Here is a 15,079-nt window from a genome sequence, read left to right on the forward strand (position 1 = left end):
TACTGTAGTTGTAAGAATGCTTGATAGAGATCTTGTAGGTGTTTGTCTCTGTCTGAGGGGTCGGAGCAAATGCGGTTGTATCGCAGAGCTTGGCTGTAGACGATGGATCGTGTGGTGTGGTCAGAGTGAAAGCTGGAGGCATGTAGGTACTTATTTCCCCTTGTTTTTTCCTACGTTTTTCCCCCAGACGTTCTTGTTAAACCCTGGATTTGTGGTGGAAATGGCCCACCTTGATTATCATACACATTGTAAGGAGAGTATTACTTTAGATAAGCTATTGCCAGCAGGAGAGTGGGGTGGGGGGAGGTATTTTTTCATGCTTTGTGTGTATAAAAAGATCTTCTACACTTTCCACAGTATGCATCTGATGAAGTGAGCTGTAGCTCACGAAAGCTTATGCTCAAATAAATTGGTTATTCTCTAAGTAACTCTAAGTAAGATTGGTTAGTCTCTAAATAAATTGGTTAGTCTCTAAGGTGCCACAAGTCCTCCTTTTCTTTTTTTAAAAGTTTAAGTACATTATATCCCCTTGTCCACATGCTTGCTGACACACTAAAGAATTCTAATAGAGTGGTGAGGCATGATTTCCCTTTCCAAAAGTCATGTTGACTATTGCCCAACATATTGTGTCCATCTGTGTGTCTGATGATTGTTCTTTAGTATAGTTTCAACCAATTTGCCTCTTACACTCAAAATCGGGGTATGTCTACACTGCAGCTGCAGGTGAAATTTCCAGCTCTGGGAGACATGCATGCTATCACATTGATCAAGCTAATGAGCAGAAAGTAGCAGTGTAGCTGCAGGCAGTGGCACAGGTTAGTCACCCTCCACCTGAGCACATGCTGAAACCCTAGTTAAGTACTCAAGCAGCTAGCTCATACTACCATCTACACTGCTGTGGCTATACAGCTGCTTTTAGTCAGCTAACTCAATCAAAGCTGGAATGTGCAGGTCTTCCCAAACTGTAAATTCTCTCCAACTGCAGAGTAGACACACCTTCAGACTAAAGAAAAAATTATATCCTTGGTCACCACCAGAACTCTTAACTGACACCCACAATTTTCTGGAATGTGTGTTTTTTAAACAAATAAAAACAAATCAAACAAAAATCTAGACACTTTGATAGCTTTCCCTCAAACACACTGGGGAAGACTTGAAGGAAGCTGATTGTTAATCCACTATCCAATTCTCCTCCCCGACACTTCTTTTAGTCAATGTGTTTATTGAGTGTTTTCTAAGAAATCAATTGACAAAAGCATTCTTGTATTCCTGAGAAGTGACCAGTTATTGTGAAATAAATGTTTTAAGACTCACGAATTGAGACAACTGATGGATCTGGTTAAATCAACACAAACAAACAACGAAATAACACCCCTCCAAATGCCACCAAACACTAAAAAGTTTGCTGAGTGAATATTATGACAATGAATATTTTTTGTAAAAAAGGTATCTAAATTAAAAAGCAATAACGTAAGTTGAAAAAATTTCCATCACTTTGAACTGAACAAACCACCATGTTTGCTCAATAATTATTTTTAAAAGAGGAAAAACACCTTTCTTCCCTGTCAATAACGTCAAATAAAAACTGGAGACTAGATAGCATAATTATAAAACCATTTTCCAGGTGCATGGATTAAATGAGGATTCGAGGAAGCAGAACTTCACGTTTTGATTTAAGATACATGAGCAAACATATCAATTATCATATACTGTATACTTACCAGATGCAGGTCCATGCATGTAGAATTGTGGTCACAAGCATTCAGAATACAGTCATCAACGTCCTGGTCACATTTCAGTCCTGCATATCCAGGGTTGCACAAACAATAGAAGCCGTCAACAACTGCAAGGACAAAAAAAAAGAGTATTGTGATGCTAATTTAGAATTAAAGTGAAACATCATTGTAAAATAACTTAAGTAATGTTAAAACAGGGCTGAATAATGTTAGGGAGATACTTTTGACTGGCTTTACTCTAAATTGTACAGTATTAAATCACTTATGTCAAATCTTAAAACTTATCGCTGAAATATCTTGAAATAGTTTTTTATTCACACAGAAATCAGCTGACCTGTACCCTACAGTACTTTGCTTAAACAATTATTTATTTATTATTTCAAACGATTTATCTATGAACCATTGTCAGTTTGTGCAAAGGCTGTAAACACACCCAATTTACCGCTGAGAAATTTTCCACTGGAAACTTGTGGGTGAAGTACATAGGGTATTTTTGTTTCAATAATGGTTTTTAATAAATATGTGGACAGCAAACATCACTTTTGCAGTGATGTCTGCCTCATATTACACCATTATTTTCAAGGGAAACTTGCTCAAGATTCAGAGTAACAGGCGTGTTAGTCTGTATTCTCAAAAAGAAAAGGAGTACTTGTGGCACCTTAGAGACTAACCAATTTTTTTAAATGTTTAAAATCAAGATTTTAAATTTGGCAGCTTAAGCTGGTTTCACTCATGATGTATTTCCATGTTTCATTGTAATCCTCACAAGCTAATGATCAGAATCCTTCCTTTTTCGTCATGAATGATATAAAGAGAGAAGTATCATCGGAGCATTACAGCTATACAAGGGACCAGTGACAGCAGTAATTGCAGTTCTTACAGGGCTGGATTTATTACAACTTCACATAGGTCCCTGGATTCTTCATTATCCCTAAGATTTACCATGTAATCTATGCTGTCACTCTGTCTCTGTACATGTAACTTCCATTACTCTCATTAAATGCTTTGGGTCTTCCATGGCAACAGCATTTTTCATCTGTCAGGAAATGCTTAGCTTTCTCTGACTCCTAGATTTCTGCAGTCATGATTCTGTACATAGTGCAGTGGAACTGAGACCTCTGAGGAGTACAAGTCAAACCCACAGGCATCACAGACAGACAAGATTTCCACAAAAGAATTGGCAGTTGGTAGCATGGGATACTTTACTTCCATACCATTTTTCATCCTATTTATAAATATACAGTAAGTAAAACATAAATGCAAACATGCTCGGAGATAATATTTTATCTGGCACACTAACTTAAGTCAATTAGCTCATTCCCACATATAAATAAATGAGATCCATAAAACTTGTTAAAATTTATCATTGTTTTGTAAACTAAAAAAAGTGTTTTATGTGCTTAGACATTTGGGGCCAGATCCTCAGCAGGTATAAATTGCTCTGTTAAAGTACATGGAATTAAGTTGTTTTCTACTAGTTGTGTATTTGTTTTAAAATGTCCACATTACAAAGGTTTAATTAAAATTTAGCATAAATGTGAACATTGCTCAGGTTCATTGTTACTTAAGCAGGACACAAATTTTATATCTACACTATATAATCAGGAAAACGGAAATTTTACATAAATCTATGTTTGGATGTTAGAAATGTTGTCCAGTAAGAGGTTGTTACAGAAGGTGTATAAACTCAAGCTGTTATACTGCAGTATTGAAATATATCATGTTATTTATATCATGGTAGAAATCCCAATGAGCTAGGCGCTACTCACAGGCAGAGGAGCAAACAGCATAGCTCAGAAATAGGAGTAGGGTTTGTGCTCCCTCACTCTTGGTCCGATTCTCTGATATAACTGATTCTCTTGAATCTGGGTAGGCTGGATCAAGAGCCAGAATCAAGTGAAGGTGCAGCACAAAGCAGCTGTATGTAGCCACAGATCTGCATTCGTGTTTGTAGCAACAGGGCAAAATATGTACAATTTTATTAAATGTTCTAACTAAATACATATTCAGCAATTACACCCAACAGCCCTTAACCGAGCACATTGCTTGTAGACGTTAAATCTGTCTTTGGGAGGGATTTGAAGGATGAGTGGAAGTGTCAAGGTGTCTCATATGATAGAGGCTAGCATGGAAACAGCGTGCTATTAGTAATATTTAGAGTCTTTATTCATCTACAGGATAATTCCTGAGCTTGTAGAAAATCTTCATGCAGGAATCATGTCTCTGACACATCCACTTCTGAAACTACAAGTAGGCCATGTGGTTGTAATGCAGCCCATTGGGTCAACCTATGGGATGGAATAGCAGCTATAGACTCTCTACTAGGTTTTCCACCACTGGATCCCCGCTCCCGCAGCCACCCCTCAATGGCATGGTCTGTTCAGCACCAGCACAGAAAATCTCTCTTGGGTGTAGAGGATCCAAAGGACCCAATGAATAGCAACTCACTAAGCACCACTTCTGAGTACTTGAATGGTGCAGAGAGCTTTGTATAGGCCCTCAGCAACTGGGTGATTTTCATCCCAAAGGAGCAATCCTGTGAAATTAATGTAAAACCTCCCGCTGACTTTAGTGGGAGAAGGACTGGGCCCGTATCAATTTAGACAGGTTCAGGGCAGTGGTGTAGAACATATGCACGCACTACTTTCTTCACTTGACAGATTCAAAATGACTCAAGGTTGAGTCTCTCTTGACAAAAAAACATTCTCCGTTAACCTGGAGGCCTGTGCTTGGATAGAAGTGCTAAACGCCCCTGAAGTGCTGCATACTCTCCAGTGGAAATGGGTTTGTTACAGTACTGCACATTTCTGTTTCTCATGGGAAAATGGGAAAACTCCTCCTAGTTTTTGTTTTTTAAATTTTGAAACAGTTACAAGCAATATTTTTCCCAGTCACCAGATCCAAGCAGGCCATGTCTCTCTCCCTAACAGAAGACTGCCCCTTTTCTCTGGTTTGGTTTTAACACAGTTTCTTTCTTTTGTTTGTGCTTAATGGAGCGAACTCTCATTCACAATGTCTTCATCTCTTTCTGGAGAGAACTGGGAAGCTTAACAGTCCCTCTCGAAGCCACATAGCTTTTCTAACTCTGTGGTGGCAGATGAACAATGGTCTCAAGTTGCGGTGTGGGATGTCTAGACTAGATATTAGTGTAACCCTTCTGCCCGTCAGAGTTGGCAGCAACAAGGGCTGGGTTCAATATCTAGGGGTTCCATTCCAATAACACAATGCAAACCGGCTCGAGCCCCCACCCAGTGACCTGGGACAAATATATACCACCCCCGCTGGGCGCCTCCAAGAGGCAATACTTCCCCTCTCACAAGCACATAGTCTGAGTGTAGCAAAAGCCTTTTAATAACAGAGAGAAACAATGTGGCATTATGTTGGGGAAACACCACCAACAGGATTCATAACACAACCCATGAGCAAAAAAAACCCACCCCAGGCAAATTGGGGCATGCCCTTTTCCCTTTGGGTTCTTGAGTCCAGCAACCCCAAATCACCCAAAGTCCCAAAAGTCCAATGCCCCAAAAGTCTCTGTCCCTGGTCAGGGCAGCCCCAGAGTTCGAAAGTTTATCTGCAGAGCTTTACCTCCCAACCTGGGTGGAAATGGGACGGGGGTAAGAGGCACCTTACATGATCTGAAGCTGACCGCTCCATAGCGGCGCTCCGCTCCGCCAGCCGCCCCACAAACTCCTTCGCTCAGCTGCGCTCCGCTCTGCCAGCCGCCCCACGAACTCCTTCGCTCAGCTCCACAGCCCACAAGCAGCTCCTGCCATCCACACACTGCTCCGCGTCAAACTGCTTCACCAGCCGTCCCGCAAACTGCTCCACAATATATCTTCAGGCTCCCCCCCTACTTAACACAACACTCAGTGATTTCAGCTCTTAGGTGAATTCAGCTTGTAGTAGGGGAGCCCCAGTGCTGGTGCACTGTCAGCCCAAAGTGAGCTCAGCAGCCTATAACTAGACTTCTAATGAAATCAAAATTAGCTCTGATATTCCACAGTGGAGAGAGGAGGAAGTGCAATTATCATGTAAGGCCCTCACCAAGGGGCCCATGCCACCAAGTATTAATACTTGTCCCCAGCCTCTCTCCATTCACACAGTTTTGGAACCCATGACCCTTGCCTAGCGAGTGCTACTTAGTTGATGGTGAATCCCTCCATCATAACAAAAGGCCACGTACAGTTCCAAGCACAGTTCCCATAATCAGGGTAATAACAATTTATTCTTCCTGCCCCAATAACAGAGACACTGGGGATCCCACAGCAGCCAAAGTGACCATTTGGACAGCTATGGTCTCATTCTAGGCGTGGTGGGTGTGCCTATGCAAATGAGATCGGCCCCTGAAGTTCTTTTCCACAACTTGTCACACCTCACCACCAGATGTCAGGGTGGAGCTCATCCTGACACTGCTTACATTAGGAAACATTATTTCACTAGGAGGGTGGTGAAGCACTGGAATGGGTTACCTAGGGAGGTGGTGGAATCTCCATCCTTATAGGTTTTTAAGGCCCAGCTTGACAAAGCCCTGGCTGGGATGATTTAATTGCTGTTGGTCCTGCTTTGAGCAGGGGGTTGGACTAGATGGCCTCCTGAGTTCTCTTCCAACCCTAATCTTCTATGATTCTACTGCTTGCATTTCCTGTGCTTTACATTTTCCCTTTCTGTCTCTAAGCAGTTTCCAGACTGTGTGCCATTAAAAGAGATAGTAACTTCCCCAGAGCCAAGGCTTAGCCTGCTTATTCTTACAGCAATTAATGAAACATTAAAAACACTTTTAGTAGTTTGTATTTATTTGTCCAGAGGATTACATAATCTTAGAACATGTCTTGATGAGGCAACATGGACGATAGTGTGTTAATGCTACAGAACAGAGAGTTGTGGAAGAAGCTTCTGGATTAAATCAGTTACATTCATTGCTGGAACGTAGCAGCTGCTAACCCACTGAGGGCAGGGGGTTGATTTTAATTTCCACAGGCATTGCAGAGAGAGCTATAGTAAATTCAAGTTATGGGTAATAAGCTAAAGTATATATAAAAAAAGGGAATTTGAATCTGCATCTGGTGATTTCATGACAATATGTGGTTTATTGAAACCTGAAGGAGGCAGTTTTTGTAATTCAGAATAGACCTAACATTATTATACGTGTAGGCTAAAAATTGCAAAGCTGCCTCGAGGATTCAGATGAAGAGTTTACACTGAAATTGATAGTATCTATAGTATCTGTACCTATAAATCTCTAAGGTAGATTCAAAAATTTCAACCTTAGCATAGTTCAGAAATGTACAAGGCAAAGTCCCTTCTTTTTCTTGCCTGTCAGTCCTGAAGGCAAAAGTGCAGTAATGCTCACCTAGAACCTTATAACAAGTAAGGCAGAAGCATCAGATGCTAGTGCACTTAATCTGACAATGTAGACAGAGCACAAAACAGGACAGTAATTCATCAGCTTGCCTCCAATGACTAATGAAGAAGTATAAAATATAGCTATCCAGAAGAGCGAGAGAGAGAGATTCTAGAAGGCTGTTATTGGTGAAGAGACACTACATTTTATATCAGTGTGATCATATTAAAATGAAGTATTCACAGATTTGTTAAAATTATTACACATGAAGTCTCATTGCTTTGTGTTCTTTTCAGAAATTTGAAAATTATCACTGTCAAATGCACTACACAAGATCCATTTGGCTAATTTAAACATTAGAAAAGACAACTCAAATCTCATTAAAATTTCTCATTAGCTGCAATTGTGATGCATGGAAACATAAACGTCTGTGCCAGGAGTTGAGGTATTTTGGCAAAAATAATCCTCCTGGCACACGCTCTGGAGCTCCAGACAGGCTAAATTTCAATAAATTATCTGCTCTTCTCTCCAGAGCCACTCAGTTGCTGCATCAGATTCAACAGTAGGAGTACTCCACATTAAAGTGTGTAACCAGGGTGAACTTACTGTCATAGCAATATCCGTGGAGGCAAGGGCTGGAGCTGCACTCATTGACATTGATCTCACAGCGTGGACCTGCAAAGCCCTTCATACACTGACACTGGAATCCAAGGGGAAAAATGTCCAAATCCATCTCTTGTATGCACACAGCTCCATTCTCACAGGGATTGCTAACCTCACAAGGCCTAAACTCACAGTTAGAACCTGTGAAAGGAAAGAGGCAAAGCTGTCAGTGTTTAACTAATGAACCAATTCTAGCAGCTGCTGCCTATTGTGTGCTATATTTTCTTTAGATCCCTGGTTAATCTCCTTCACTTGGAGACTCTTAACTATACTTTCTATTTTTTTTCTTTTAAATAATACATAATACATTTCTTTGCTTTACAGTTTTACAACAGAAAAATAGATCTCATTTTCGATGTGTATTTTATCTATACATTGACTATAACATTTTAAAGTCTAAGACTTTTTGGAATATATTTTATGATTCTTTTGTCTTTACCAGTGTCCCCTAAAATGCATTTCATAAAATGTACTGGTTTAATAGATATTTTATAAATGCATTTGATGCTTCCCTGCCTTTATTCCCGCTATTTTGTTGTCACAATCACCCGATGATTTTTTGTGGATTCATTCCAAATCTTCAGCATGAAAGAAATGCAAATAATTGTTTTGTTTTTAATTTGGAATAAATGGCACATTTTAATTATGATACACAAAATACCTATTTCTGAAATTAAATATTTTCATAATTAGCTTCAGTGGTTTAAAGATCATGGCTTTATTGAGAATTAATGTTGACAATAGGGAGAAAAGTTAATACGGAAGTAGCTGAATCAGATATATACTTTCTAAATCTAAAAAGTTCAGACTATTTTTTGTGTATGTGAATCCATTTTGCATACTCTTTTCCTTTTGTGATGAATGTAGTCTCTAAATGAATATTACAGTTGGTCAATTGCAGCTCATTTTTCAGCTGCTTCTCACTTAATTGGTTTTACACAGGACCTGCAAGGGTTTCCTGAACTGGCTAGCTGGCAATATGGGAAAATCCATAAAGAATAATGGAGGAATCAGCCAGAGAGGTAGAATGGCGCAATGGTTAGGGCACTAGCCTGGAATTCAGAAGACTGTGTTGAATTCCCTGCTCTGAACCTCTTTCCCTTACTTCTTGCATGACCTCTAGCAACTCACTTAAGGCTAGGTTCACAGAGGAACTTTGGCTCCTAAATATGACTTTAGACTCTTAGATTTTAAGGTCAGAAGGGACCATCATAATCATCTAGAGTGACCTCCTGCACATTGTAGGCCACAGAACCTCACCCACCCCTGTAACAGACCCCTAATTTCTGGCTGAGTTACTCAAGTCCTCAAATAATGATTTAAAGACTTGGCATTACAGAAAATCCACCATTTATGCTAGTTTAAACTTGCAAGTGACCCTTGCCCCATGACGCATAGGCAGGTGAAAATCAATGCCAACCTGACCTGGAGGGAAACTTCCTTCCCAACCCTAAATATGCCCTCAATTAAGTGCCTAAATTTCAGATTAGGAGCCTCTGATGGCCACAACACTCCTGAGCAACTGCTATCTTATGCTATAGGTGCCTAAACTCACTTGCTACCTAAGCTTTTTCCTTTGCCTAGTGTTTATGTTTCTACCACACAGTATGCACACTGCTGCCTCACTCCAGGCATCCAGATGCTTAAGACCAAGTGCAATTCACAAATTGGGGGAAGACATGCATTCTTCTACCTAACGTACCTACAAGGCCTAATGGGGTAGGCACAATCAGAGGCCACCTAACTCTATATGAAGCAGATGAAGTGGAACCTAGATCTCCCACATCTGTGTACTACTCACAAGGCTTTAAAGTCATTCTCACTCTTTCTCTAGCCCCAAAACTATTTATTTAAGCAGCCAGATTGGAACAGCATGAACAGGAAAGATTGAGGAAGACCCACATCAGAATATCCCATAGCCCAGTGGTTAGGGAACTCACCTGAGATAGGGCAGATCACTGTTCAAATCTTCTCCTCATCAAGCAGATGAGGGACTTGAACCAGCACCTTCCTCATCCTGGGTGAGTACTGTTAGGATATAGATATTCAGGCCTGTCTGTAAAGGCCTATACTCTAAGAATTTAGGTGTATTCTTATCACTTGGCTAGTGATAGAGGTATAAAAGAAAGAATCAAAACCACTGTCTGCCAGTGTAAGGGCCTTCTCTTACTGTGACAGTTTGTGGCCCTGTGCTTAGGCTCAGGCCTTTGGCTAAGCAGCAGAGGCAGCCATAAGCTGGGAAGCGAACGGTCACATCCTCACATTCCAAACTAGTCACACTGAAATAAGGTGCTATTCGGCTGTTAGGAATACAATCCTGTCCTGATAGTTCCTATCACCTCCAGAGAAAGGGAAGTGCCTAGACAATGTAAAAGGAAACTTAGTTTGATCGCATCCTGTCTGGCAAGAACTCACTTATCAATAGCTGGGATGTGAAATCCTCACTTCTGTATTGTTTTGTCATTATAGTTCCCACTTTGCTGTTGTTTGTCTGTATAATCTCTGTCTGGTTCTGTGATTGTTCCTGTCTGCTGTATAATTAATTTTGCTGGGTGTAAACTAATTGAGGTGGTGGGATATAATTGGTTACATAATCATGTTACAATATGTTAGGATTGGTTAGTTAAATTTCAGGAAAATGATTGGTTAAGGTATAGCTAAGCAGAACTCAAGTTTTACTATATAATCTGTAGTCAATGAGGAAGTGACTGGGTGTGGGTGTGGGTGGGGGTGGGTGTGTGAGATGGGAACAGGGAATGGGAGTAAGGAAGTTGGAATCATGTTTTGCTAAAGGGGGAAATGGGAACAGGGAATGGGAGTAAGGAAGTTGGAATCATGTTTGGCTAAGGGTAGGAATGGGAACAGGGACACAGGTGTAAGGCTCTGTGGTGTCAGAGCTGGGAAGGAGGATACTAAGGAAGGAAACTGGAATCATGCTTGCTGGCAGTTCACCCCAATAAACATCGAATTGTTTGCACCTTTGGACTTCGGGTATTGTTGCTCTCTGTTCATGCGAGAAGGACCAGGGAAGTAAGTGGGTGAAGGAATAAGCCCCCTAACAAGTACCCTAATCTCTGAGATAAAAGTTATGAAAAAGCCTTTGCACACCTGTGAATCCCAAGCAGACAGTAGCACCTAATTCTCTGATAGGGGCAGAGTTTAGCACACACCCCTCTCCTCAGCATCTCTCATTGGTTAGCGTAGGCCGCTCCCCGCTCACCATACTGACTTTTGTGGAAATCATTCTGAAGCACCTATCTCTCCCCATTCACTATATGGAGAGATTAAATGCTGAACCCAGCCAGGCTTTGTGAATCCCACTCATTTTCTAGGCACATAACATTTAGGCATCATGATGCTGAGTGTCACAAAGCCTAAGTCCCTTTGTGCATTTAGCTTTTACTCTGTCTCTGTGCCTCAGTTCCTCATTGAAATTGGGGATGATGACGGGACTTCCTACCTCACATGGGTGCTGTGAGAATAAATATGTTAAAAAGATTCTGAGACACTGAGATATTATGGCATGCAGACCATATAAATACCTACAATAGATAAAGTGGGAGACCTTGGATGGGCTGCCCACTTTGCTCCTTGCTGTTGTCTCTTCTGTAGTTACTACTATATACCCCAATGAGCCACACACATGCTATTAGTGATAAGACATTTTTCTTCTCAAGCATCATGTGGGTAGTTTTGTAGCTTGCTTTGCACTAACATTACTATAACTTATAGTACTGGGAAAGCCAGGTTTGAGAGGTGGATAATTGTATTGTGAATTTTCTACTTCATTGGCAGACTCACAATTTCAGATAATTAGTAACAGAGACTGCTAAAGAACCTACGAATATGCCATAAGTGATCTGGCACATGACAGGTTTAGGGACGGTAGAACTATCAGCAGTTTATAGCACTGGCCATTCATGCAGGGCTTTTTTCATAGTTTTAATCTATTTCAATTTCCAGAATACTGCAGGTCAGTTAAATGCTTGGCCCATTCTGGAAGAACACATTGAACATTTCATACTGCCCATATCCCTGTTGGTTCAGACCTGGCTCCAATGTCATTCTATTCCCAGATGGAGCTTGTTAGCGGCACCTGTGTACGTCCTTCATAGTTTTTACAAGAGACTGCTCAGTGAAACAAAAATAACACTTTATTCACAGGACAGCAGGTTAAGGAACTTCCTGATTCATTCAACAGCAACATAAACTGAGTGGGGAAGAAACTCCCACTGACAAACAGGAGATAGAAAAGGGTGAGCAAGGTTTTATACCCCAATACTCTCTGGGTATCCCAGTTAACCCCAAGATGACCATTTTATTATAGTAGCTTAAAAATTATGAAAGGTTGGAAACAATACAGTGTAACCTCAGTAGCAAAGTGGGCATGGTTACACTTTCTGAGTCAAAGTGAATTCCAAGCTTTCAGACCTGATTCAAGCTTTTTGTGAGTAGAATTACTCTGGCTCTTGGTGGAAGAAGGCAATTCAATACACATTTATGACCCATGCTGCATATCAGCCCCAATCAACGGAAGCTCCACCTTTGATTTTATTGTCACGCTGTGGTAATGCCCAACTACATTTGCATGCCCAGTCACAGTATTGGATATCTCTTAAATTGCTTTCAAATTTAAGACTCTCAGTCTTCCATGGGACTTGGAAATCACAATTCTGAGCTTTATTTAAAACAAACAAAACAAAAAAATTCTGACCACATTAGGTCTTTTCTACAGTGTTTTGGCACACATCTTATCTGCACTTCCCCAATCCTTGGATGACTATGTGTAGGTCTGGGTCCCCTAGTATAAATTAGCACAGCCTGGGTAAGTTATGCTAACTGCCAGCAGCCCCAATCGCCAAAATAGCAGCTGAGAATCACTGGAATACAGAGAAGTGCTGACCTTGATAGTTGTACTAGCAGAAGGGAAAGATGATTGCACAGGAGACACTATGCTACCTCTTTTGCACCACAGGATCTCCTACATTGGGTGATCTTCCCATGGCTAGTTACACTCCAATGCTAAATTCCATTGAGGTACCATGAGAAGCTACTCCAAAGATCTCACTAAACCACAAGAGTTTTCCATTTTTGGAAATAGATTGTAACATTGACTCCATGCACCATTTACACCCACACAGAATATAGCTAATATTGGGTATGTGGATGTTGCGATGAGCAAGGCTGTAAATGTGTCCTGGTTGTTCTTCTGTGTAGCTGGAACAGCTACCGATGTCTACATAAACAGACTTGTCAGTCTTCCTACTGCCATCACTCTCTGTGTGTGGACATATACAGGAACACAGTAAAGGTCATACTAGAGTAGAGCTGTAGCCTATAAACTCCTATCATCTTTTTTTTTTCCAAGGACAGTCCTCATAGCAAACAATTATGGAATAACAAGCAAAATTTCTTCCTAACCTTAAGATATAAGTAGTTGATATATGCCCTGAAGCATACTGATTTATATCCCTAATAAATATTTATCATATGTAATGTGATTGTGACTGTTCACTTTCGCTCTATGAATTTCTAATACATTTTAACACTCTTTTTTCTCAATATCTTGTTGCAGTGAGTTCCACAGGCTAATTGTATGTTGTTTAAGAAAAGTATTCTCTTTCCTGATTTAAATTTGTTTCCTTTCAATTTGAGTTGATTTGCTCTTATGTCATAAGTAAAAGGTAAATCGGGTGCTCTTACTTTATCTGTATATATCAATCACTATTTGCCTAGTTCTAACATGTCCTAACTTATTTGAATCTAAATGAAACTATCCTAATCTTCCCATTTTCTCCTCAAAATGAATTTCTCTCTATACCTCTCATCATTTTCATTGCCTTTCTCATGACCATTTCCATATCTGTTCCATCTTCTCTGAAATAGGGGTGACCAAAATGAATGCAGAATTTATAGCAAGTGTGTATCATCAATTTATATACTGGCATGATATTTCAGTGTTATTTTCTATCTTATTCTTTATAAAGTCTAACATCTTCCTTGAAATTTTATCCACTGCTGCACAGGGAACAGATATTGTGATTGAGCTGCCAAGTTCTCCCTCATATAAAGAAATTATTAGACTAACCTAAGTTCAATTAACTTGTTAAATTCTTTCTAAGGAAATAACTTAGAAGAATCACAATGGGACATGAACTTTGAAGATTTTTTTCAATTCCCCTGTGTTTTTCCTTTTTCAACCTTGTAAACTAGAAGAATCACTGTCTCTGTGACATCTAAATTGCAGGAAACGATCAGATTTCTCTTTTATTTGGAAAACACAAAGCAATAAAAAAGTGCAAGAATTGAAGCATTCCTGGTGGATAAAACCCTGGTTAAAAAGAAGCTGATGTACTCCCTCCTGAATGCTTTGTTAATTATTAACATAATTTTAATAGAAAAAATCCCCAAAACTCTGGGGACTATAGACTATAAAGATAGTGCTATTTTTATCCTATTTTTTTCAGTGTTATGACATTTTGAGATGCAATCCAGACCAGACAGGGACTGTGAAACCATCTTCACTGCAACATGGGGTGTCTCACAAAGCTTTGCTACTGTGGCTTCCAACCTGGGCTCCTTACAAACAGCCAAACAGTATACAGGGAACATCCTCAGTGTCTGAGTATAGACACAGGCCTGGTCCAGCAATTCTGACCCCAGCATCTTGTCAGCAAAGACAAGCAGCCTTTATTACTACATGTAGGGTGACCCCAACACACTCCTGGTCCTGGATTTTTCCCTAAAAACGTGTGGTCTGCACTGCTCAGTCCTCTCCTGGACAGATATTAGGGCCGTAGCTCCCGTAAGGAGATTAAGATCCAACAGCTTGCCACCTTAAATGGTGTTACCCAGCCAGTTCACATCACTGGATTAGTTTTGATTAAAAAATAAAACTGATGTATTTAACTACAAGACAGGTTTCAGTGAGTACAAGTAATGATTCATTTAAGTCAGAAATGGTTACCACAAAAATAAAGATAAAACACTTCTTAAACTAGGCTTGGTTCAAGATGAAGTCCCTTACCACACGTTCCAATAACATTGCTAACCAAACTCTCAGGCCAGGATTTGCTCTCAAGGTCCAATGGCTGTTTTTTTTCTCAAAAAGAAAAGGAGTACTTGTGGCACCTTAGAGACTAACCAATTTATTTGAGCATGAGCTTTCGTGAGCTACAGCTCACTTCATCAGATGTATACCGTGGAAACTGCAGCAGACTTTATATACACACAGAGAATATGAAACAATACCTCCTCCCACCCCACTGTCCTGCTGGTAATAGCTTATCTAAAGTGATCAACAGGTGGGCCATTTCCAGCACAAATCCAGGTTTTC

General features: G+C 40.2%; 1 protein-coding gene across 1 annotated transcript in view; it reads right to left on the reverse strand.

Moving 5' to 3' along the window:
* EYS (eyes shut homolog) overlaps window positions 1-15,079 on the reverse strand; it is a 1,269,973-nt gene that overhangs the window by 981,555 nt on the left and 273,339 nt on the right. Inside the window, exons 9-10 of the mRNA XM_075126509.1 lie at window positions 7,687-7,884; window positions 1,722-1,843 (exon numbers count right to left, since the gene is read on the reverse strand). Of these exons, the coding sequence (XP_074982610.1) occupies window positions 1,722-1,843; window positions 7,687-7,884 (320 nt within the window). The remainder of the gene's footprint in view (window positions 1-1,721; window positions 1,844-7,686; window positions 7,885-15,079) is intronic.

This window comes from Caretta caretta, chromosome 3, assembly GCF_965140235.1.
Source record: "Caretta caretta isolate rCarCar2 chromosome 3, rCarCar1.hap1, whole genome shotgun sequence".
Taxonomy (NCBI): Eukaryota; Metazoa; Chordata; order Testudines; family Cheloniidae; genus Caretta; species Caretta caretta.